This window comes from Lampetra fluviatilis, chromosome 1 (assembly GCF_964198595.1).
Source record: "Lampetra fluviatilis chromosome 1, kcLamFluv1.1, whole genome shotgun sequence".
NCBI classification, from domain to species: Eukaryota; Metazoa; Chordata; class Hyperoartia; order Petromyzontiformes; family Petromyzontidae; genus Lampetra; species Lampetra fluviatilis.
This window is the reverse complement of record NC_136275.1, coordinates 7,048,047-7,071,498: the sequence shown is the minus strand read 5'-3', so window position 1 is coordinate 7,071,498 and position 23,452 is coordinate 7,048,047. Positions and strand designations below refer to the sequence as shown.

Below are 23,452 nucleotides of genomic sequence, written 5' to 3'. Positions count from 1 at the left end.
CATTTATATGCTTAATACAATGTACAAAGTAATATATAGTATCGTAATTGTATAGTAACATATAGCAGTGTGATACACATTAGGGTGGGTAGAATAATACATAGTGTTATGTTGAAATGTATAAGGTATAGGGTGGTTTATAGCAAGACAGTATATAATTTAATGTTGGGTTTATCTATGGCAGTACGGTGTATGCTCGTGTGATGTAAGAGAATAAAGTTTAGATGGAAGCATATTATATAATTTTTACGACGTAGAATTGTAATGTATTACTTGCTGTTAGTAACTCAGCTTATTGTAGAGTATAATAAATATACTGATGGTGCTATGCAGTTTATACTTTAGTTTTTTATGTAGTTTATACTTTAGTTTTCTACGTGGTTGTTTAGTAACTGCAGCTACATACTATTAACATTCCTTTCCTTTGTTAATGCTACTCCCTTCACCCTCCCTTGGTGCTGCTGATCCTGCATAATGCATGGGCATAATATGACTTTGAAACCCCCCCGCCCACCTCCTACGCATTTCCCATGAATATGCTAAATTCCTCTTGATATGCACATTCTTTTGTTAAGGCTCTCTTCTTCTTCAACCTCCAACTCAGCTTATATATAATCTCCTAGCTTGGCAGTGTCTCATTCTTCACCTGAAGACGGCTGCTTGCGTTGTAGCCGAAACGTCGTGAGAATTATTTTATTTTATTATGTTTTATTTTTATTATTTTATTACTTCCCTTCTACGTGACTTTACCGAAAGAACCAAGAAGATGAATCCCTGCAGTCACGGAAGCTTTAAATCGAAATTTAAACACTTTTAATTAACGTTCCACTAGAATACAGTAATTTTTTATTTAACTCCTCTATACCCGGTCGATATCCCTGTACCGGTACTAAGTATTATTCCTACCAGCCCACCCCGCAGGGTCCTGTTATTGGTAGGAACCACCTGGTTCCACCAGCCCACAGGGGATTATTGTGTCCGTCCGTCCGTCGTACATCCAAAAATGGGAGGGGTGGGGCTGGGTGGAGAGGGGAGGGTGGGGAGGGGCTCGGTGGGGAGGGTGGGGCTGGGTGGGGGGTGGGAGGGGTGGGGCTGGGTAGGGAGGGGCTGGTCACCCCGTGGTGCCCTTATAAAACTCAACGTTTAACCTACTCAAGCCGGCTTGTGCCCGCCCTCACAGTCGGCCATAATTGCGGAATACACCACGCCGCCGTTGACCCTGGCCATTGACCAAGCAACCCAACGTTCCTACCAGCTCCCTCCGCAGGAATGTGTTTTTGCACCGGACGTAGCCAACTGTGCTGACAATTAAGTCAGCAATGTGTTTACAACACGCGTCATTGGCAAATTACATTGCTTGAGGACCCTTCCAGGCATTTTGCAATTATTCACTTAATTATGGAATTCCCTTTTCACGCTTCCACTGTGCCCTTGTCCAAAAATCCCATTAAAGTTTCAAGACCTTTTTTTTCAAGAGGGTCCAGTTTTGGAAATATGATACTTTACTGTTTTGTGTGTGTGAGGAAACCAGAGTACTCGGAGAAAATCCACCCATACAAACAGTATAACACACAGTTAAAAATCCAATTGTAACCCGATGGGGGATTCTGACGAAAGAATATCTATCTGCGTTGTTAAAACGTTGAATATACACTGCTTATTTGAAGAAGAAGTATAAGTATTGGCTGTGTTATTGACTTTCAAAAATATATATATATGCTACTGTTTAGAGAGCCTAGGGTTTCAGAAGACCTAAATATTACTCTGACCATCTGGAGGTGGCCATGGGTGTTAGGTTATGCAATCCACTCAATGGGTGTAAAACTGGCACTATCTGGAGGGAAGGAAGAGATGGACATGAGACAGATTGATATGATGGAGGAGGGCAGTGTATGGACACAGGGCAGCATATGCCTACAGAAGTTTAGTGTCTCCCAGGGCAAGTTAGAGCTTCCTGAAGATCTCACTGTGGAAGAACTCACTGTGGAAGAACCCCGTGGTCGATATGATTATGATGCTTTTAGGACATGGGAATGAGGATTGTCCCCTGATGCATCATGTTAGTTGGTTGGCTGGAATGGTTTGCATGACTTTGAAGAGCCGGTTTGGGACCAAATAATGAAAAGCCATTTTGGTTTAAATGTGTCCTTCAGCTTGTGAGTTTATATTGTTTGTATAGTTGACATTGTTTAATCCACCCTCCCTCAGCGAGTAATCTAATTGCTGTACAACCATGTTACAGCTGCCTCAACCCTGCGAGTTGAATGTCTCATGTATGGTGGATCAAGGAGATTTCATTATGATCCACCTGCTGGATTATAGGTGTGTACCACCACCATGCCAAACACAGTATATCTTTTCTAAATGCTTCTCATTTTATATATTCTTTAAACAGTTTTTTTTATTATATTGAGTGATGTATCTTGTTAATATTCATCATTAATCCATTTTTGGAATTGTATGAAGGTAGTTTTTTTCCAATGATGCGTTGATGGCAATTTCATCACTCACTGAAAAATGCATGTAGTGAGATAAATGATCGTGCCATGTCTCAGTCAATAATAATATTCAATAATGAATCTTGGTGATGTGTTTATCAGTCAATAATTAAATTGTTGTATGTTAATTCAAATTTAATGAGAAAATTAGATTGTGATGGCTGGGGCACATGCGCAGGATGGTGGAGGGCAGGTTACTTGACCTTAAATCCAGACTGTGGGATAATGTGAGAGTAGACCTCGGAGGTTAGATGTCGACGTTGTAACAGTTATGAAATCTGGAGTAAATACAAAAACAGCATCGATGAATGTTGGCATTAATTATATTGACTATGATGATCTCTTGGCTTGGAAATGCAGCTATTATCCACTTTTCATATACTGCATATAGATACTCAGTGGACTAGACCTACTCAGGTACAGTTTGCTTGACCAAAAATAACAAAGGATACAACAGGAACCAAGACCTGACCCTAACCCTTAACCTATTTCAATAGATAGTATTTGGAGATACTGCATTGACAGCATTGCACAAGCACACGTAATAAGCACTCACCACATTTTGGCCAATAGCCCTTCATCAAAGTACATGTTGCTATTATATATATTATTTTCAGGCAGTGTTATTGACACACATTAGTTTTTGTTATTTCAATACAAGTGTAGTGACTGTAATTGTCACTGTGTGGTGCCGGGACTTGCGAAGTCACGGCCGGTAATGTTGTCATTGCGGGCATCTCGGGTTGCGGGCTGCAGTACCAACACTAGCGGTGATTGGGTGAGTGCTGGTTAGCGCGGAGGCACCGCGAGCAGTGTGCGGTGCCGGCTCCCAGTGAGGGAGCGAGAGCGAGCGTCAGCCAGCCAGGGTTACTCTGGTGCATGATACTCTGGCTGACCTGTTGTCACGTCACCAGACGATACTGGAGGGGGGCCACCAGTGGACGGGGGCCGAGGGGCGGTCATGTGGTCCCAGAGAGGTCTCGGGAACATTCGAGAAGGGGCCCGAGGAGCCTGGAAGGTGGGCGGGGCTAAGGGCGGAGCCAGCCCTAGCCCGGGAGCATATAACGAGAGCTCCGTGAGGAGCTTGGAGTTCTTCAAGTATTGGTGTTCGAAGATCCACATCGGGGAGAAGAAGCCTCCAGCCACGCGGTCCGGGACCCAGCTTGTGGTCCGGACCGGGATAGCGAAACGTGTCTAGTTCTGCCATAGCATGGTTAGGTGGGCATTCTAGACCCGAGCGTAGGTTGTGTTATGTTCTTGTGGTTGTGTTAATAAATAGTGTTGCTCCTAAGATAACGTCTGCGACTCAGTTGGACTCACTACACAAGTACGACTCACAATTATACACAAAAAATGTGATTACTCTGCATGTGCGGTTTCATTGCTGGACATCGCATGTTCACAGACTAGCAAGCGCGCCCTGGGATTAGGTAACATGTTAATGTGTTCACATTATTTTTTAATTAACAGAATTGTGCACCCGTGTTTTCGTTGTCAGAAAACAGGTAATTTACATCACCTTTAATATTTTTGAATCCTAACATCAGCCATACACCATTTGCATTTAATTTCGAAATTTAAATATGAACTGAGCTCGTTGAATTCAGAATCCCTTGTTCATCCTGCAAGTGGCCAACTCTGAAAAAAACGAGATTCAAAATAGGCTAATGCTTTGATTTGATGAAAAGTGCATTTCACATGAGACCTCCACTACAAACAACTTAAGTTAACTATAAAGCAAGAAACGGTGGAGTTGTGATTACTATTGCAGTGACGGGAGCGGGAGGGGGGAGAGAGTCACTCATGGATAGCAAAATTATATTATCCATGGATAAGTCATCGAAATTTTTATATCAAGCAACAATTTCATTCCATTTAATATTATAAACATAACTTGGCTTTGTTATTAGATGATCTTGGCAAACCTTTTAAAATTAATTATATTCATGTTTTACCAGGTAAGACCCACTGAGCCATATACAGTGAGGTATAAAAGTATTTGATCCCCTGCTGATTTTGTACGTTTGCCCACTGACAAAGAAATGATCAGTCTATAATTTTAATTGTAGGTTTATTTGAACAGTGAGAAACAGAATAACAACAAAACAATCCAGAAAAACGCATGTCAAAATGTTATACATTGATTTGCATTTTAATGAGGGAAATAAGTATTTGACCCCTCTGCAAAACATGACTTAGTACTTGGTGGCAAAACCCTTGTTGGCAATCACAGAGGTCAGAGGTTTCTTGTAGTTGGCCACCAGGTTTGCACACATCTCAGGATCGATTTTGTCCCACTGCTCTTTGCAGATCTTCTCCAAGTCATTAAGGTTTCGAGGCTGACGTTTGGCAACTCGAACCTTCAGCTCCCTCCACAGATTTTCTATGGGATTAAGGTCTGGAGACTGGCTAGGCCACGCCAGGACCTTAATGTTCTTCATCTTGAGCCACTCCTTTCTTGCCTTGGCCGTGTGTTTTGGGTCATTGTCATGCTGGAATACCCATCCACGACCCATTTTCAATGCCCTGGCTGAGGGAAGGAGGTTCTCACCTAAGATTTGACGGTACATGGCCCCGTCCATCGTCCTTTTGATGTGGTGAAGTTGTCCTGTCCCCTTAGCAGAAAAACACCCCCAAAGCATAATGTTTTCACCTCCATGTTTGACGGTGGGGATGGTGTTCTTGGGGTCATAGGCAGCATTCCTCCTCCTCCAAACACGGCGAGTTGAGTTGATGCAAAAGAGCTCTATTTTGGTCTCATCTGACCACAACACTGTCATCCAGTTGTCCTCTGAATAATTCAGATGTTCATTGGCAAACTTCAGACGGGCATGTATATGTGCTTTCTTGAGCAAGGGGACCTTGCGGGCGCTGCAGGATTTCAGTCCTTCACTGCGTAGTGTGTTACCAACTGTTTTCTTGGTGACTATGGTCCCAGCTGCCTTAAGATCATTTACAAGATCCTCCCGTGTAGTTCTGTGCTGATTCCTCACCATTCTCACGATCATTGCAACTTCACAAGGTGAGATCTTGCATGGAGCCCCAGGCCGAGGGATATTGACAGTTCTTTTGTGTTTCTTCCATTTGCGAATAATCGCACTAACTGTTGTCACCTTCTCACCAAACTGCTTGGTGATGGTCTTGTAGCCCATTCCAGCCTTGTGTAGGTCTACAATCTTGTCCCTGACATCCTTGGAGAGCGCTTTGGTCTTGGCCATGGTGGAGAGTTTGGAATCTGATTGATTGATTACTTCTGTGAGCAGGTGTCTTTTATACAAGTAACAAGCTGAGATTAGGAGCACTCCCTTTAAGAGTGAGATCCTAATCTCAGCTCGTTACCTGTATAAAAGACACCTGGGAGCCAGAAATCTTTCTGATTGAGAGGGGGTCAAATACTTATTTCTCTCATTAAAATGCAAATCAATCAATAACATTTTTGACATGCGTTTTTCTGGATTTTGTTGTTGTTATTCTGTCTCTCGTGTTCAAATAAACCTACCATTCAAATTATAGACAGATCATTTTTTTGTCAGTGGGCAAACGTACAAAATCAGCAAGGGATCAAATACTTTTTTCCTTCACTGTAGCTCTTTTTAATAAGGATTTTGGCCACAAAAGCTCAGTTTAGAGACCCAGAGGCATTGGGTCTCTGTGTGTCTATGTTGTCTGTCTCTCTTTGTGTGTCTCTGTGTTGTCTCTCTCTGCTTGTGTGTCTGTCTGTGTGTCTCCGTGTCTGTGTTTTGTCTCTCTCTCAAATGTAGTTCTACCTGATGACGGTTGCTTGTGTTGTAATCGAAACGTCGTAATCTATTATTTAATTTATTTTCTTGTATAACTTAATTTACTTTATTTTGAACCAGAGCAGAGGATTTGAAAAAAGAGTCGTGAAGACTCTCGTATGGACCTAAGTGTTGAAATTTGGACTGAGTAAAAAATTGTTGAACGTCTTGAGTTGTGGGTATAGTGGTATGGTGCAATATTCAGAAAGTCAGTTGGATTGACAGATTCATAAAAAGGTTTTTGGGTAAAATCGCGTTATTTATAAATGTGTCGCAAAGCCTACGTGTTAAACTGGATTGACAGAAAGAGTAATTAGAAAGGTATTTAACAGGAGAAGAGAAGTCTAATTACTATAAAACAATCAAGTAAAGACACTAGATGCATATTGGGCACATTCTATATATCAATGTAATACGAATGCACCTCTGTCCTCGCTTCATTGTGTTGTGCACTTTTTATCGTTTGTTCAATTTCCTTTGTCACTGTCCACGTGTGTGCTCCACAACGTCTGCTTAAATACAACGGTGCACTGCTTTTCATGGTCAAGTTACGATTTCAAAAGCACTCCCACACACTCTCATTAACCTCTACATCCATTTTATTCCAGTCTCGTCATCACTAGCTGTGCTATGTGTTTGCATTTTTCTGCTGTGTTGCCCATGTGTTGTCTCTGACAGACGTCTCCAATTGTTTCGTGAACTTTTAATTCGTGACTTTTTTTATCTGGTATTCATTTTGCCCAACTTCGCAGCTTTCCTTTTGAGCTGTTGGAACATTTCCTGTAGTTCATCTGCGTTGGATGTTATATAATGGCTCATCTTTTAGTCATTGATATTTATGCAAGTGTGTATGTCATCCAATTAATATATTATTGCGAAAAACTTCGATGAAAGTGTTACCGTGACTGACTGTATTTCAGAAATTCATGTACTGCCAGTGTAGTGATTCCATTTTTGTAGATTGTTTTATTATTCGTAAAGATCAAAAATATATTTTATCTAGACCTTTGTCACAGTTTGGTGATTGCTTCAATTTATACTGAGACAAATATGTTTTTATAGTCTACAAAGACGAGGCACAATGATATTAGAAATTAATTACTCTTTTCCAGAATATTGATTATAGCATGCATGTGATCGATGGCAGAGTTTGCTGCTTTACGTGCGACATCTGGATCCTCATCCTCTCTTTCTGCTTAGAAACTGTTTGATTCCTGGGGTTTATAAGTTTTTTTTACTTTGCAGTTGTGTACAAAATGTTTCCATAATTTTAGGGTTCTATCTCACGTATTATATTTCCATCGTTCCACCTCAGGAATATAATTTGTCAATTTCCAATTGTCAACCTTTTTGTTGCGTTCATGCTCACATTGCTTCAGTTATTTTTGAGTGGTGTTTGTTTCCAAATCAATTCAGAGTTCAGTTATTTAATCATTTGTTTATCTTTACGTAACTCTCTAGAAAAGTTGTTTGTGTGGTTTAAAACACATTTCTCTTTGCTTTCTAACCTTTACTCCCACTTTCAATGCACTATCCATTGCTATGATAGTAAATGTATCATTTAAAAGTTGACATTAATTTGATTTTACTCGATAGTAGGTTTTTACCCTTTTAACTGGTACAAAACTGACACCTTTATTCAAGGCATCATGTTTGCAATGACCACAACACAAGTAGTCAAAAAAGCAAACAAAAAGAAGCAACTCTGATAAGGATGATAATACCTACTATCATATTTTGCCACTGGTAAAAGAGATCTCATAGTGTAAATTGATTTTACTCCTCTCGGCATTGCATGTGTTGCTTAGAGTTATTCTAAAATCAGCTACCTGCTAGCCTAGCTTAATGATGGTAACTATTTTGATTTTAACTCTAATTAAAACTCAACCCATGATTCAATAACACTACCTGGATTTAAGCAGCTTTTCCTCACCTTGGCCATGTTAAAGTACTACTTGCATCCACACCAGCCTGAGCACAGAGATGTCTCTGACCATTGGGAGGTTGTTTACCTTTTGGGCCTATCTACGTCCTCTTTCCTAGTTTGCTTCTTTTTAAAAAAAAAGCATTCAGTTTAGTTATATATTTTCAAATCTGTAACGCTACAAGTTAAAGATCATTGAAATATCTGATTTCACACGATATTACCCAAATACTGAGGATAAAATACATTCCATTGTAATGACTGATTTTAATGTAAAAGTAGGTAAATGATAGAGTTGAGAGGATTATTTGTAGGTTTGGTAGTGGAGTGAGGAATGAAAGGTACGCATATCTTAGAAGTATGTTGGATTTTAATATTATTGTTTAATCAAAAGTCATATGCTATATATAAATTAAATAATTAGCATATGCCTTACAATGACTTTATTAAAAAAAATTGGTCCTCTTCTTCCATGCAGCACTATTGCTTTGCCGCACAATTAGCCCACATCCCTTCAATCCCATCTGGCAATTCACCTCTGACGGCTTTAATATAATCCTGACTAATCCATAACAACGTCCACCCTCAGTCCAAACAACCGCAGTAAAAAAAAACTACTGTATACCTTACCATATTACAAATATGTTTAGTAACGGTATACCAGGAGAGGTGATTATAAAATTAAGTAACTTTGTCATTAAGTATCACACAAAGCATGTATTCATGGGGTAATCCAGTGGAAGGCGTAGGGCTTGTTGATCGCTGTACACGTATGTCTCAGAATCCTGAGGTTGCTGCTATGCAGTCCCGGGCCTCTCCCTCGTGCCGGTTTAAAGCCATTTCCACCCAGCAATTAATATGACACTGCCGTTGTGCGCCATATCCATACAGCCTTCCAGTACGTGCCGGATCGCAGCGAGTGTTTACCGCAGAGCTCCCCACATTAAATTGGGATTAACAACAAAAGGAGGAGAGCATGGGATGGGGTTCGACACTGAAAACCCAATCGCTACAAAGCAACTCGTATCACCTGAACGGAGAGAATATGGAAATGTATTTGTCATGTGATTTTTGGTTCTACCCGAACATCCCCCTCTCTTCCACGGCCCAGCTGGATGGTACATCCCAGTAATGACGGGGAGAGCGAGTTTGACATTTGCTGTTTGTTTCTGAGCCGCTGAGCGTTGCCCGCTGCTGCTGAGGGGCATCCGCTTCCCAGGCTGATTGAGCTGCCAGTTAGTGCGCTAATGCGAGTGAGCACAAAGGGACCGGGATGTCGCTAAACAATGCCCGTGTAGCTTCCATTTAAGCTCCCATATGCCGGCCTTGCGTTTCCTCGATGCCTTCTCACTGCCTCTGTCGCCCAGCCCGCTGTGAAGCGACCAGAACAGCATACGAGCAGTGTGTGTAGACCCTCTCGTCCTCGGCATCGCCTCTCGGGTTTCCGAATATCTGCAGTGGTGTCAATGTACCGTAGTGTCAACAGTGGTTCTATCATGCGCACTTGACATTGCTCGTCCAGCTGCCCCAATCCTGTCCTCCCTCCAGAGCCTATTCCATCGGTGTGTTTATGTTAGGATATAGATCCCCTGCTCCTATAGCTAAGCACTGGAATTGTGCAATTTCTTCGACATTCTTCCTCTCTGTTCTGGAGCTCCTGCTTCTCAAGCTTTTAATCATGACGACTGCCAAGGATGGTGCACCGCTACAGGAACAGGTACAGTGCTGTCAGTGTACAAAGCACACCTAGTCCGTGCGCACGTTCACACAAGCACAAGCAAGCATACATATGCAGTAACGTTGGCAGAACGTAACGTGCTAGTAGACAAATGAACAAGATCATATTCACCAACTCATTTCCAACATCCAGCTGCAGCGCACCTTGTAATGAATACAACTGCTCGAAGGCACAGCCACATACTACACAGCATTATCCAATTCACACACATAACACAATCACACAAATTGCCAGACACACTAACATGATCAAACAAACTCTCTCACGCACGCACGTGCATACTAACGCAATCATATGTGTACCCGCGCATGTACATACAGGCACATCCAAACGTTAGCACACGCGCACACACGCGTGCTAACTCGATCGCACTCAATCACACGAGCTTTGCACGCACGGGTTGCACGAACATACACGCCGACTCTTACAGACAGCATCCATACAAACATTCAGGTGCATGGACACACGCGCATGTCTGCAGAGGATCGGGCAAATACGGTATTCGAATGGCTTGTGCAGATGATATTGCATCCCCACATGTGTTGATTTCAGAACCATGGACAGTGGCTGCTGAAAGCTATAAGCAGTGATTTGTACAGGATATTTGTTTGTTTTCTTAAAGATGAATAACGATGATGCACAGTGCAATGTAAGTTGTCATTTTCTGGTGGGACTTGCACGCTGATTTAAATTCAATTAATGTCATTTCACATTTCAAGTGTAAATTTTGCATGCTAAATAATGTACTGAACAAAAAATGTGGCTTACAACTCAAATGGGAATAGCATAGTGCTCATCTACAGCTTATTCCTGAGCTCTGGGTGGAAATTCCACATTCCTATTTTCGGGTGGGGGTTGTCCTTTGGACAACCACTGCTTCTCACAAAGCAGTACTCCTTTTATTGACTGAATGAGTCTAGACTGGTGTTCGTTATCGTTTGGTTGCATTGTAATTCTCACATTTGGTATGTGGGATATGAGAATGGCATGCAATGACCTCTTATGAGTGTCACAGCATTTTTTTATGTTCACTCTACAGCAGACAAAGAAAATGGGGTAATCAAGCTGCATACAAGTTTGGACAGATGTGGTATCCGTCGATATAAGCTGCGTGCAGACTGCCCCGATGTTGAATGTTCTGGCCACTAAGCCACCAGGCACTGTACACGAACTAATGTACTGTATACAAACTAATGTACTGTATACACTGCTCTGAAACAAGTGTATACAAGATAACTCCTCTCATCTGTTTGTTATGACATTACCTACGACTCATATTATTCTAGGGAGATGTAGGGTACACGAAAGCTCTTCTTGCCACGGGCCTAGTTTTCCTATTATTTCTCATTTTCGGCAGTATTACCCAACTATCATAGCGGAGTGGCTTCCTATTACCTGCAATTTTTTCGCGTGGCAAATTAATCATATTACCCGCTGGGTTATGCGCAGGTAATGAGTGTTACGTCATCCTATTATCTGTAATTTTTACTCCGCAGATAAAATCGCAGATAACCCCGCAGATAGTAGGATCTGTGATATTGGTTTCCCATATCACCGTGCATTAGAGGAGGTCTCTTTTACGCTCTAAAACCATTCTAATTTGATATTTTTCCACATCTATTCCAATTGTGCTATTGACACCATGTCAGTCAGGAATCTCGCAGAGCAGTGTGCCCTGTGTGTCAGACAATGACTGCGGCAGAGATTTTTGACAGGGTTTCCCCCCAAAATCCTTTAGGGGTCCTTATAATTTACACAGTCAGGTTTGCATTGTCCTATACACCCTGTTATGGGACTGTTTGCCTCATAACAGTGACACCAACATGTTTAATCATCAAGAGTTAAAATGTAGCCAAATCAGAAACGAATTCTATCCTGTATGATGGGTTTTTTTGGCAGTAAATACTCTAGTGACTGCGCTGCCATCCTCTATTTGCTACACTTCAGAACCTCGTTTAATCGTGGGCGGGGGGCCGGGGGCCCACATTTGAAGCCAGAATCTCAGCAGTGGCAGCACCCCCCGTACTGGAACACCGATACAGCTGTATACTGTGCTACATTATTGCTTTATGGTACATACCGCCACATTATTCACTTCATCCTATCCTTTCAATAGCTAAAATAGTCCAAATGTGATTCGGGGGTTGTTGTTCATCTCTGGGTGGCTCTGAAACAGTGTAAAGCATATGCTGTATTCTAATGAGGGTGGTGAGACTTTCCCATAGGATGACCACGACTGGATTTACGCAGCGTAGTACTGTACAGTACATACGTCATTCATCCTGGAAGGATCACTGTCTCGGTTAACCCTTGACCAGGATTTAACTTTTGACCCGATTGTTACCAAGTTCATTGAGATGATGAAAATAAATACTTTTATAGCTACACTGAGTTCTCTGTGGGTAGGCAGCAGGTGCTGGTGTCATGAAGATAGTACATCTTTACTTAGACCGGAGGAATCTGATGAGCTATGAAGCTCTTTTTTCACAGATGTCCAAATACTGATCCCCGCCATCACAAAGTGTAATTTGCACCACGAGTTCAGGCCACCAGCAGAGATGAGTAGAGCATCTCCATCACTTGCGCAGGGGGACTCTGGCTTTATTTTTGTTAACGCTTACTATGTGCACAATACAGTGCTTAATATAATATCTATTGTATTGTCCATACTTATAAGAGAGCTCACCGTAACCTTGACGATGCATCTTTTAAAAAACCCTTCCAAGGTAATCGATAGAGTTCTTGCAGCCATGCTACACAATAAACACCACAGCATTTTTAGATTAGTTTTTGTCTTTTGATTCCTGCTTGGTTTTACCTGTTATCAATTTCTGTGTGTGTTTGAAAGGACATAACTTTTTTTCAAATTGATTAACAGTGTAATGGCAATACATTGAGGGAAATTTAGCGGCCAGTAACTCCAGTAATTCTAATATCGAAGGCTGTATCATTCTGTATCATTGTGTTGATGTGATGGTTTGTTGGGGTGCCTGGCATATGGTATACATAAGACAATACTATTATTATTTTAAAGTGAAAGTAAATAGTTTTTTATGCTCGTATAAATATTACAGCATGGTCTTCAACATTGTTGAAAAGTACAATGGAAACTGCCCATTATGGCCTGAAGTTATGTATGTTTGCAATGTGACACTAACCTTGCTGCATCAACTCCACTTACAGTATTTACAATAATGCGAAACTGATGCGCAGGCAAAAGTGTCTTTTTTTAATTGGCATTATGTAATCAGTTATATTTAGTGCATCGTGCACAAATCAACTTGCAGTGCTCATGCACAAAATGTAAACCCAGGATCAAGTTAGATGTCCTGGTAACAACTCAATTATGCTGGTGGTGGCCACTTCTCATTTTGCTACCACTAGATTTTTCCAACTTTGTCTATTTATGATGGAGCAAAAAAAGCATCTCATTGTTTTTGCTCTATCAAGGATTCGATTCACGTGCTATTTTGAGTGTCCCCTTGTTCTACTTAAAAAAAAAAATTCCAAAGTATACAGTGTTATATCACCAATTAGACAACGTGGAAGTTTCTTAAATATGTCAATTTAATACTCTTTTTAGATAATTCGTGTAAATTAGATTTTGGTTGTGTGAGTTGCACTGTCTTAACACGTTACAGTATGTATAGTTAGTCAAGTATGGCTTGTGTTGTTGTGTGCAATCGTGTTTTGTATACCATATGTGGATCTTGACATTTGTTCACGTGGGTTCCAATGTATGAAGCAGTTTCCAATGAAGCATGCTAACTGCTGACACGTTGAACTATGCTGCTGCTTTGGTGACATGGTTATGTTTTTATTTTGGTGTACACCGCTATGCAATGGTATGTCTTTGTGTGTTTGTGTTTGCATGCAATATACTCCACCTGTGTACATCGGTTTGTGTTTCTCGTGTTAGCACTGGGTTTTATTTTCATATTGGTATACATCGTTGCATTACTCACTTGGTTGGGGATGAGTCTACCTGGTATGTGCTAATGGTGTGTATTCTTAGTGCATGCTAATATTTAGACATGCCAGGTGATTTTATGAAAAAGACGTTTAAGCTGGTGAGGTAGTTGGTGTGCTTGCATATATATTTGTGGTTGTCAGTTTGCAAATGGAATTCAAAAGTGAGTGTCTTAAAAGTGGTGTGGCTGAATAGTATCAAATGCATGTAATCCATTTCTATGGGAGAAAGGGTTGGTGGATCATGCATGTTTCATAATGTGCTGTAAAACTCCAAACCTGCTGGCTATATACTGAACAGGAGATGGCAGTACAGCAAATGGGTTTGTGACCTGTAATATTTTCTCCGTATTTCCCTCAGTTTTTTCCCACATGCAAAACGCTAATGAATAGGCCAATTATCCATATGATGACCACCATTCACCTACTTAAAAGGGATTTTCATGTTATTGGTTTAACATTTATAACAGATGAATTGAACACTCTAGCCACAGCACCACCTGGCTAGATATTAATGGTAAAACAAACAACGATTATTAGAATTCTTTAAAAATAGTATATCGATAGTGCAATCTGATAACACTATTTTGTGATGCAGTAGTACAAACTTTGAGCTACAATTGTTGGGTATTCAAAGTCTGCCACAATAGTATCATTTAAAAAAAAAACTATACTTTCTTCCTAATTCTGTATTTTTTCTTTTATTGGTTATTACTAGACTTGAATGCATAACCCGCCGAAATGATTTGTACCTCTTTAATTTCATTCTCTTCAATGGATTGAATGTGGGTAAACTGAATTATAGTATTGTTAGACCTCCAAGGATGGAGGTTGAGTGCGGCATGTGTGATGGTTGTGTACACCCCATGAAAAATACATGATGCCAGCATGAAGCCTAAGTCAAGTGAACGCTGACTTTAATCAAAGCGATGCTGGTGGGTGTCTAGCCTTGCACTATACACTCGCTGCTTACTGATAACATTTTGCCCAGCCATGAAATATAAGGCATTATTCTTGAGAGATTGCCATAACAAAACTAAAATAACTTCTCTTTTCTGAACATAATATGAATTAATTTTGACTTAAATTTGGAGAAAGAGTTAATCAGTTTTCTAATGGAATCTATTTTCTTAATACATTTACTGGCATCAGTCCAGTCAGTGGGTGAGAGGCTGGAAGTCCATTGATTTTAATCTTGAACTGGCTGTTACTGCACAACATTGTCTTATTCTAATTTGATCACGGCAAAGCCTCTGCACTTGTATGTATGTGACCTTTATTGCGTGTAATGTGTTTGGCACTGAATTCTAGCGGTGGTATTTCATTTGAAAATAACTTTCATTCAAAACAAAAAGTCAGCACATTAACTTGTGACGATAAACTGTAGTACAGTGCTATGAATATAGAATAGATGCATTTAAAAGACCAGCTTATACAAAATGTCATGCTTATTGTATAATAATTGTGGAATATGTCAGCATCCCCATACTCGACCAAAAAATGGTTGATTAAAGGTCCTGAACTGGTCGTGGAAATCCATTATTATTACGACTTAAACTAATTTGTATATAAAGTGGCACTCATTTTATGAACCCCTCAGTGTGAATGAGCTGCATTCATCCCTAATCAGGGGTGAACTCGAACATTCGATTTGTGAATTCAGAATCTTAATTTAGACTGGAGGAATCTGATGAGCTATGAAGCTCTTTTTCACAGATGTCCAGTAAATTGAGTGCTCTCACCACAGTACAAACTGGCCAGGTAAAATAACAAGCTTCCCAACAGCGTCATGCTTACAACTTGCTTGTCTTGTGGTTCCACTAGTGTTAAAATTGTGTTGCACAAGACGGTAAATGTGCATCTTCATTTTGCTGAGATGCCTCCACAATAGCGTTAGAGTCTTAGAGCTGCTATCGTTCATCCCCATTTAAATCGGTGCCTTCTTGGGTGTCGTTGTGTTTAATAATTACTGGATATGCGACTGACAAATGCGATGATTGCAAAAAAAAGCAATAAGCCATCATGAGGTGCACAGAGAGGGACAGAGGAGAGGGTATTATCGGGCGGTTGCAGCCTGTGTGGGCCAAGGTGTGCGCCTGCACCGATAAGTGCTGTGTAATGAAGTGCCGCATATACTGACGCCTCCATCCGCATGCTTACGAAGGCGTTTGCTGTTGCCAGGGAAGAGATGAGTGGGGGATAAAGCAGTGCGAATTTTAACAACTATTTTGTTTTATTTTCAGCCGTGACAAAGCAAGTTCACATAAGCATTGGCAAAAGCAGTAGCAGCAGCATGCATTTGGTGTTTTTCACGGTCATGGTAATATATTTTTTGCATTTCAGAATTTGTGGATAATTTTGTCATAATGATAGATCTATTTTTTTAATGAAAATCAAATCTATTTCGCAATTTTCTGCAATTGGCCCCTTTCACGGTTTTATTTTATGTATTTCCATTTCACTAAAACGATTACTGGAATCAAATACTATCTGTCAACTATTTACTCCTGGTGATAGAAACATTTTATATTGTGCATTTTATTTTGAACCGAGTTGTCAATCTGGTAGTTAAAGAAAATGCACAAATGCATGCTTAATTACCTGTGTCATCCTAATTTCTGAAGGCATTCGTTGTTACGACCAGACCTGCATCTGGTGCACCAATCTGCCTGCGGTGCTATCAGCTGTGCTAATTTGGCATCGGGGACATTGAAGGCAAAAGCACAAGCACGTTCTGTTAATATATTCTGCTGTGTTAGCAATATACCCCTTTATACCCATAATACGAATACAGTACAGTACATGACAGTGCTTTGTCAATCAACTTCTGGATTAAAGTTTCCCCACACCATGTCAGTCAATTAACTTGTATGACCTTGCTGGCCAATGTGCGTTTGTGTGAAGGGTGAGCCAGAACCAGTTCACGTGTCACTGAAAGTCATGGCAGGGAATCAAGCTCAGGTTGCCCGGTTCATAGCACTTTGTGCGAACCACTGCTTGACCCATAAATTGTAAAAAAAAAATCACAGGAACCCATGCTTCAAGAAACATTGTGAAGTGCCCATGTCCATTTGTGGTCCTGAGACAGTGGGATGTTGCACGTTCCTTTAGTAGAGAGCGGTCCTTCTAAACAACAAGTAACATTTATGTCCTGCTAAGTGATGCTGCCTCACCAGGTAGTTCTCGTGGTTAATCCCGGGGCAATGATGATGATCGTCGTGCCGATTAGGATAATTGTGATGGTGGTGATAGTGGTAATGGTCGTGATGGTGATGCTAATGGTAGTAATGCCGGTAATGACAGTGGTGCTGATTGTGAAGATGATGAGTGGACCATGACAGCATTTTAAACATACGGTTTCCTCACAGATTTGCATCTCTGTAACTCAATCAATTAAGCTACAGTATGTCCCAGCTGAATAGAACAGTGGCACCGTGGTTAGCACACTGCGCTAATAACCCCACGACCTGAGTTATATTTCCAACCACATCTAACATTAGTGGCGAATGATATCTGAACCAGTCTTGGGTCTACCCCTTCACCAACCCATCTGCAGTAACCAGCATGGGGAAGTATGCTCAAGCATCCCATATATATGACCAACATGGAATGGGGAGCCCTTCATCCAGCACTGTATTGAAAGAGAGCATCTAATGACATCCCAGCCACATGACTAGTACTGCATTGGCCTATAACACACCCTTACAAACACAGCTATCAGCTGTGTAGTGAATGTCATGCATCTGTGCTGTCACAAAATAATACACAGTAGCACTTTTACATATACTTTTTAGCCACGATGAATAAAGGTCAATTGCCCTGTTCCTACACATGCACTGCAGTCGATAATGCTAATTTAAATTCCTGAATTAAATTTGAAATTATCCGTAATGGTTTAATTTTGGTACTATATTACAACATCTAATATGTTTTCTGTTTAGAGTTCACTGAAAGGTCGATCCTAACAATATGTGAAGACTCAACTAAAACTGTGTTCCTGTAGCATTTTAACCTGGTGGTTGTGGTTCCTCGTTACTTATGTACAGTAATTAATGATTTTGCTGAATTAATTTAATCTGTGATCTCTATTGTAGAAAGCCTCCATTGAGTTTCCAAGGTTACATTGGTGTACACGTTAAATTTGACCTCTGCATAGCAAAATATGAGATAACATAATACTTGACATGGATACGTAGTTAAGCGTCCAATCTGAGGCGAACAAACACTGAGCTGAACGCATGATAAACAGACAAACGTGCGCCAAATGGTGTTCAATACAAACTTAGTATGACGTTCCATTGTGTTCATGGGTAAAAATCCAACAATATTGCAGAACACCTCATGCTTTCTCCGTTACGGTTTCACCCATAGGAGGCTGTCGCCACTCAATTGCAGCCGCACGTGGAATCACCAACGACACCAACGTTAATTTAAGCAGGAAATGGACGTCAAAAGGCTTGCCTATAACCAGTGTTATGGAAACCATAGCATTCCCATAAGTATAAAGGTATCCAAGTTGTAGCATGGCATCGGCGCCATATACCATTTTCAATACTGATAGAAATAGATTTAGTTCTTACATCTCTTCGCACACATAGCCGCTTTCATAAATGGACAGTGTGCGTCTTCAGCATGTGCAATTTTTCCATTATTACACGTGGTATAAATCTCTGTTGGCCATGAATATTAAACACATCTGTCTTGGCAATGGGAAGGATTTGCACATACCTCTACATTACATCCCTGCAGGGTATGTACTGTCATTAGCGTGAAGGTCAATTGGAGGTGTGCTGAGCATGGCGAGCATGGTGGAAATGATGAGAATACTTAGCTCGACGGACTCTCCATTTGTCTCGCTTTCCTGGTCCAATGTAAAAATCAGAGTGCTGATGTGAACTATATCTACACTGTCTTTGCAAGAGGCGTTATCGCAAAGGTTCATGCCCACATCCCGTGATGAGCCCGGGAACTTGACATTGCGATGAAGCTGACAATCTAAGTGCATCCTCCCTCTGCAATTTACCCATACCCAGGCAGGGCCACCACTGAGCGGAGGGTCAATTGGGATTTTTTGCTTCAGGGTGTTAAGTCCGGTATGTAGTGTATGACATTGCTTAAAAGTACAGAGTTTTGGCCTCAGCCTGCGAACCAATGACTGCACAAAAAACCCTATTTTATTGAAATAAATTGTTTATCTAGCAGATTTCATATCTGTGGATAACAGGCTTATTGAAGTTATATCAGAATACGTTTTTTTGACATCGACTTCCTGGAGCTTTTCTACATCAACGTGTGCTCACTATGAACTTTTCAAATTATGGCTTCATTTCATATTATAATTCGAATAGCTCGAATTAAGTAAATTTGTTTAAACAGTTGCCTTTCTAATATCAGTAAGAACATCTTTAGACACCAACAATGCCTCGCCACTCTATTCATGAACATGAATGTAATAATGCAGTGTTAATAATAGTGAGGTGTTTTAGTTCATTGTTCCTATACCAACAGACGTGCCGTTTCTTCAATTGTACCACTGAGGACAAAGTATGCAGTCAATCGTTAAAATTGCTGCGTAGCTTCTACACTCCCGCATAGAAGTAGACCAGATGGCTTGGCAACGTTGCGGCAAATAATTAAAGGCAAGGTGCCCGCATGTTTTTCTTACCACTGCAAAATATGACAGTAGTATTTCACTCTGTGACATCTCCCGGTGTAATAAAACTCTATAATTCCTCTAATAAAACTCTGTCTCTTTCTGTGCAATAACTGCATGCAGTTCAGAAACTCTGCATAATAAATCTCTTCCTATGTAACATAATGCTTTGCGTCACTCATGGACTCAATCACTCACTTACACTGTCTTTCCCTTCCAGTGTCAACCCTCCCCAATTCAGCACGTGAAGACGACTGGAGATAATGCTATTACTGTACTGTATTGTATGGAGTACTTAGTACAGGCTGTACAGCACAAACGAGTGCCATGGGCTGAACTGTTACGTGTGTCTCGCATGGCAAACATTCTCCAAGTAAAGTCGATTGGGAGTCTCATTGGCTGCAGAGCACAGCTTGTTTTAGCAAATGTTTGCAAAAATGTTTTTCTCCAATTCAAAAATTTGGAGAACTTGACTTCTGCTTATCTCTATGACCTTATTTATACTCTTATTCTCACTCTCCCAAAAAAAATACTGCCTTCTCAAACTGTCAACAATCTAAGAACGAATTAGTCCTTATTTCTTTGCAGCTCAAATAGTTTGGATTTGCTGTGCCGTTACTGCTTCTCTGTCTTGATCTTTCCATACTATACATACATTTTTCAATGCATTACATGTTCTTGAATTTATTTTATCTACTTTGTGTAAATGACAATTGACAAGAATATACTTGATTACTTATGTAATGGTTCGATAGAGGCGCTTACACTCGTGTGGAGGCAATACTATTTAACACAACTGCAACACACCCTACACCTAAGGTGGTGACCACCATCCTATTCTTGCTAACACTCGGGTACTACTTGGCGTGGCCAAGCCAGGAGGTCTTCTGCTTAGCCACGATGACTGGAGGCTTCTTCCTTCAGAGTCTTCATGAGACGGCTTTATCCCAGGCACCAACAGCCCAGCTCTCTTCGCTGAGCCCGCTTATAAGCCTCTCTGGCGTGATTGGCCACACCCTGGCCACGCCCCCCTTCTCCAACCCACGAGAAGGCTCCACTCCCCGACTACATGACCCCCAGGGTCCGCCAGGGCCCCTGGCCGCCTCCTGGATCCAGTTACGTGCCCAGCCGGGGTCACTCAGAGTGCCACGGCCTGACACAACCCCCGTGGCACACATCAACAGCCTCCATACCGAACAGGCAGTGACGTCACGTGTACAGAGCCAACATAGCAGTGACATCATGTGTATACAGACCCGATACAGTAGTGACGTAATATGTCACTACATCTCCCCCCCCCCCCCCGTGTAACATACAGCCATCCCGGCTGTGACCATATAAAGAACAAAACGTGCGCCTCCCAACAAATCAGAACGCGCAAACCCGCAGGTGCGACACATGCCACCAGCCCCGTTCGTTTCTTCAACCCCAGGTGAGTCTGTATACAATGAGCGATCACGAGGGATGACGGATCATCCTCCTCCAAGGTAGCTAGGGCAATGTCCAGCTCCTTTGCCAGCCCCAACAGTCTGTCTAAGACTAAAGAGTCAATGCCCGCCGCCTCCATCTTCGGAAACGCCGCCTGCGCCAGGAACAGCAAAGCGCTTCGGAAGGCTAAGGGCGTCTCGGCTTCCCCTCGCCGTCGGTCAACAAATCTGTTACGTACACTGGACGGTGGGTCCGAAACTGTGGCCATCGCCTTGAACGCATGCGATAGCGTGGACCGCTGTGCTGGCAGGATAGCGTAAAATGCCGCCAAGGCGTCGTTGTCAAGAGAGGTGGGGAGTGCTTTCAATGCTTCTTCCTCCGTCCACCCTGCCAACATGCAGCTTGCAGTGAAGCGGCGTTTGAACACCTCCCAATCCCTGCCAGCAGCTGTGAATTCACGAACAAATGGGAGCCAGCGATGCAGCGCAGGAACGTCCTGCGGCGTGCCCAGTGGGTGGGAGGAAATGGCGGCCTCCCTGCCGCGCGTTCCTGCCAAAATGGATGCTGCTCGGTCGGGCGGCATGGCGGGAGAGTCGCGCGCTTGGACGGCGGCAGCGACAATGTCGACGCCACTTGGCTCCAGGGCGATCTTCTCCGTCGACAGCTCTCTGGCGTCGAGTTTGGCGGCCAACTCGGCCGCGGTGCCCAGCAACTCAGCAAGGCGGGCGCTGGCCATCCGACGAGTGTCGGACGGCGATGAATCTACCGCATGAGCCGCACAGCGCTGTTCCGCTGGCGGCAAAGCCTCGGCGGAACCCTCCGGGGTTGCCATCCCCGGGGCTGTTGGAGGGATGAAGTCTCCGTCGTCTTCTTCTCCCGAGGAATTCTTGGCAGGTTTTCCGACGATGTGTGAGCATCCCGCCTTGCTCTAAGTAAGTCTAACCTAAATTTTGACACTTCTGTCACCAGATGTAATGGTTCGATAGACGCGCTTACACTCGTGTGGAGGCAACACTATTTTTTTAACACAACTGCAACACAATTGCAACACAACTGCAACACACCCTACACCTAAGGTGGTGACCACCGTATATTCTTTTTTTATTTTAAAGATGTGCTCTATTATTTAAGGTACATAAGTTTTTCTGCTCTAAGAGTTCATTTTCAAGATCTGTCCATGACTTGTATTCATGTAGTTAGGAAGGTTATATCTATTTTTTCGACTCACTTATATTTCAATTTTCTTATCTACAAGGGTTCCCTTCGCAAAAGCATTGTTGTGTTAATGGGCTCCTACAGGATTTGCAATAAAGTGTTTTAGTTATTTGATTTATAATGGTAGAAGCAGTGGCGCGCCGTGTATTTTACATCTAGGCCTTCAGTGCTATCCTCCCGCAATTAAACCACCTTCGAATAACCTCACCATGACACTAGGGCTATAGGCTATTGTCATTCAACGTAAACACCCCATATTCACAGTGACAGTAACCTTTATCGAATGGAATAAGGTGATTTAACACGAGGCTCAACACCTATAAGAGTTACAATAGACTAATTGCAGAGACATGAATACTTGCTTACTGAAACCATCAAGGATGTACCACTATTAAGCAGTATGACAAGATGCTGCATCACAAATAGACATCGCATAGCCAAAATCAATGTCATTACCAAAGAAATAAGAACAAACTCACAACAACCGGTCACATTTACTCATACGACCATCAAGCAAGCAAAAATTCCGTAAAACACAAATAACACAATCAGGATGACAACAGGCTTCCCACAGAAAAAAAATCTATAGCACTACATCTAAAAATCTCAACGTCACGAAAGAAAGTTTTAATAAAGTTTAGGTGATGCTATGTTACGTGCTAGCTAGTTTTACTTCAGTTAGCTAACTGGCCCTCCGATCGCGCCACACAAAAAATGCTAACGTGGCTAGGCCAGCTAGAAGGCTCCGGCGTGTCAAAGAATACGCCCAACATGGAAAACTCGAAATCTAGTTGGTTAAATAATATGACGATCAACAACATCGTCCCCATTTGATTCAATAGCAGAGGGGATTCACTCGACATTCTGAAGGCCTCAGGGTAGATTTTTCACCCGGAGAGGCAGAGACAGCACAGGTGGAAAATCTGATTGGATAAAAGCTCTAATTTATGAGCTGCACTGGAAGCAGTGCAACTGTGGGAGAGAGTAGCAATGGAATGATGTTAATAGACTGATGGGAACGAACTTTGTAAAATACATATAGCAATAATGAAAATATATATGAAATTATAAAAAATATTATTTCTGATTCTGATAATCTCTAGGCCAGCAGAGAAGGCCTTGCTGGCCCTGACGGCCCACCTCTGGGTAGAAGTATATTTATTAAATGGGCATTTATTACGTTTTAAATTCATTACATTCACTTCTTCGTACCCTCCATTGCTTTATCACTTCTCACCACGCCTCCCT

General features: G+C 41.8%; 1 protein-coding gene across 4 annotated transcripts in view; it reads left to right on the top strand.

The window, feature by feature from the left end:
* LOC144931170 (inactive dipeptidyl peptidase 10-like) overlaps positions 1–23,452 on the top strand; it is a 675,556-nt gene that overhangs the window by 350,547 nt on the left and 301,557 nt on the right. Inside the window, exon 1 of one of the 4 annotated variants that reach the window (XM_078855036.1) lies at positions 9,317–9,918. The exons of the other annotated variants lie outside the window; for them this stretch is intronic. Within the exon in view, the coding sequence (XP_078711162.1) occupies positions 9,772–9,918 (147 nt within the window). The 5' untranslated portion in view covers positions 9,317–9,771. Of the gene's footprint in view, positions 1–9,316; positions 9,919–23,452 lie in introns of those variants that run through there. 4 annotated transcript variants of the gene reach the window in all.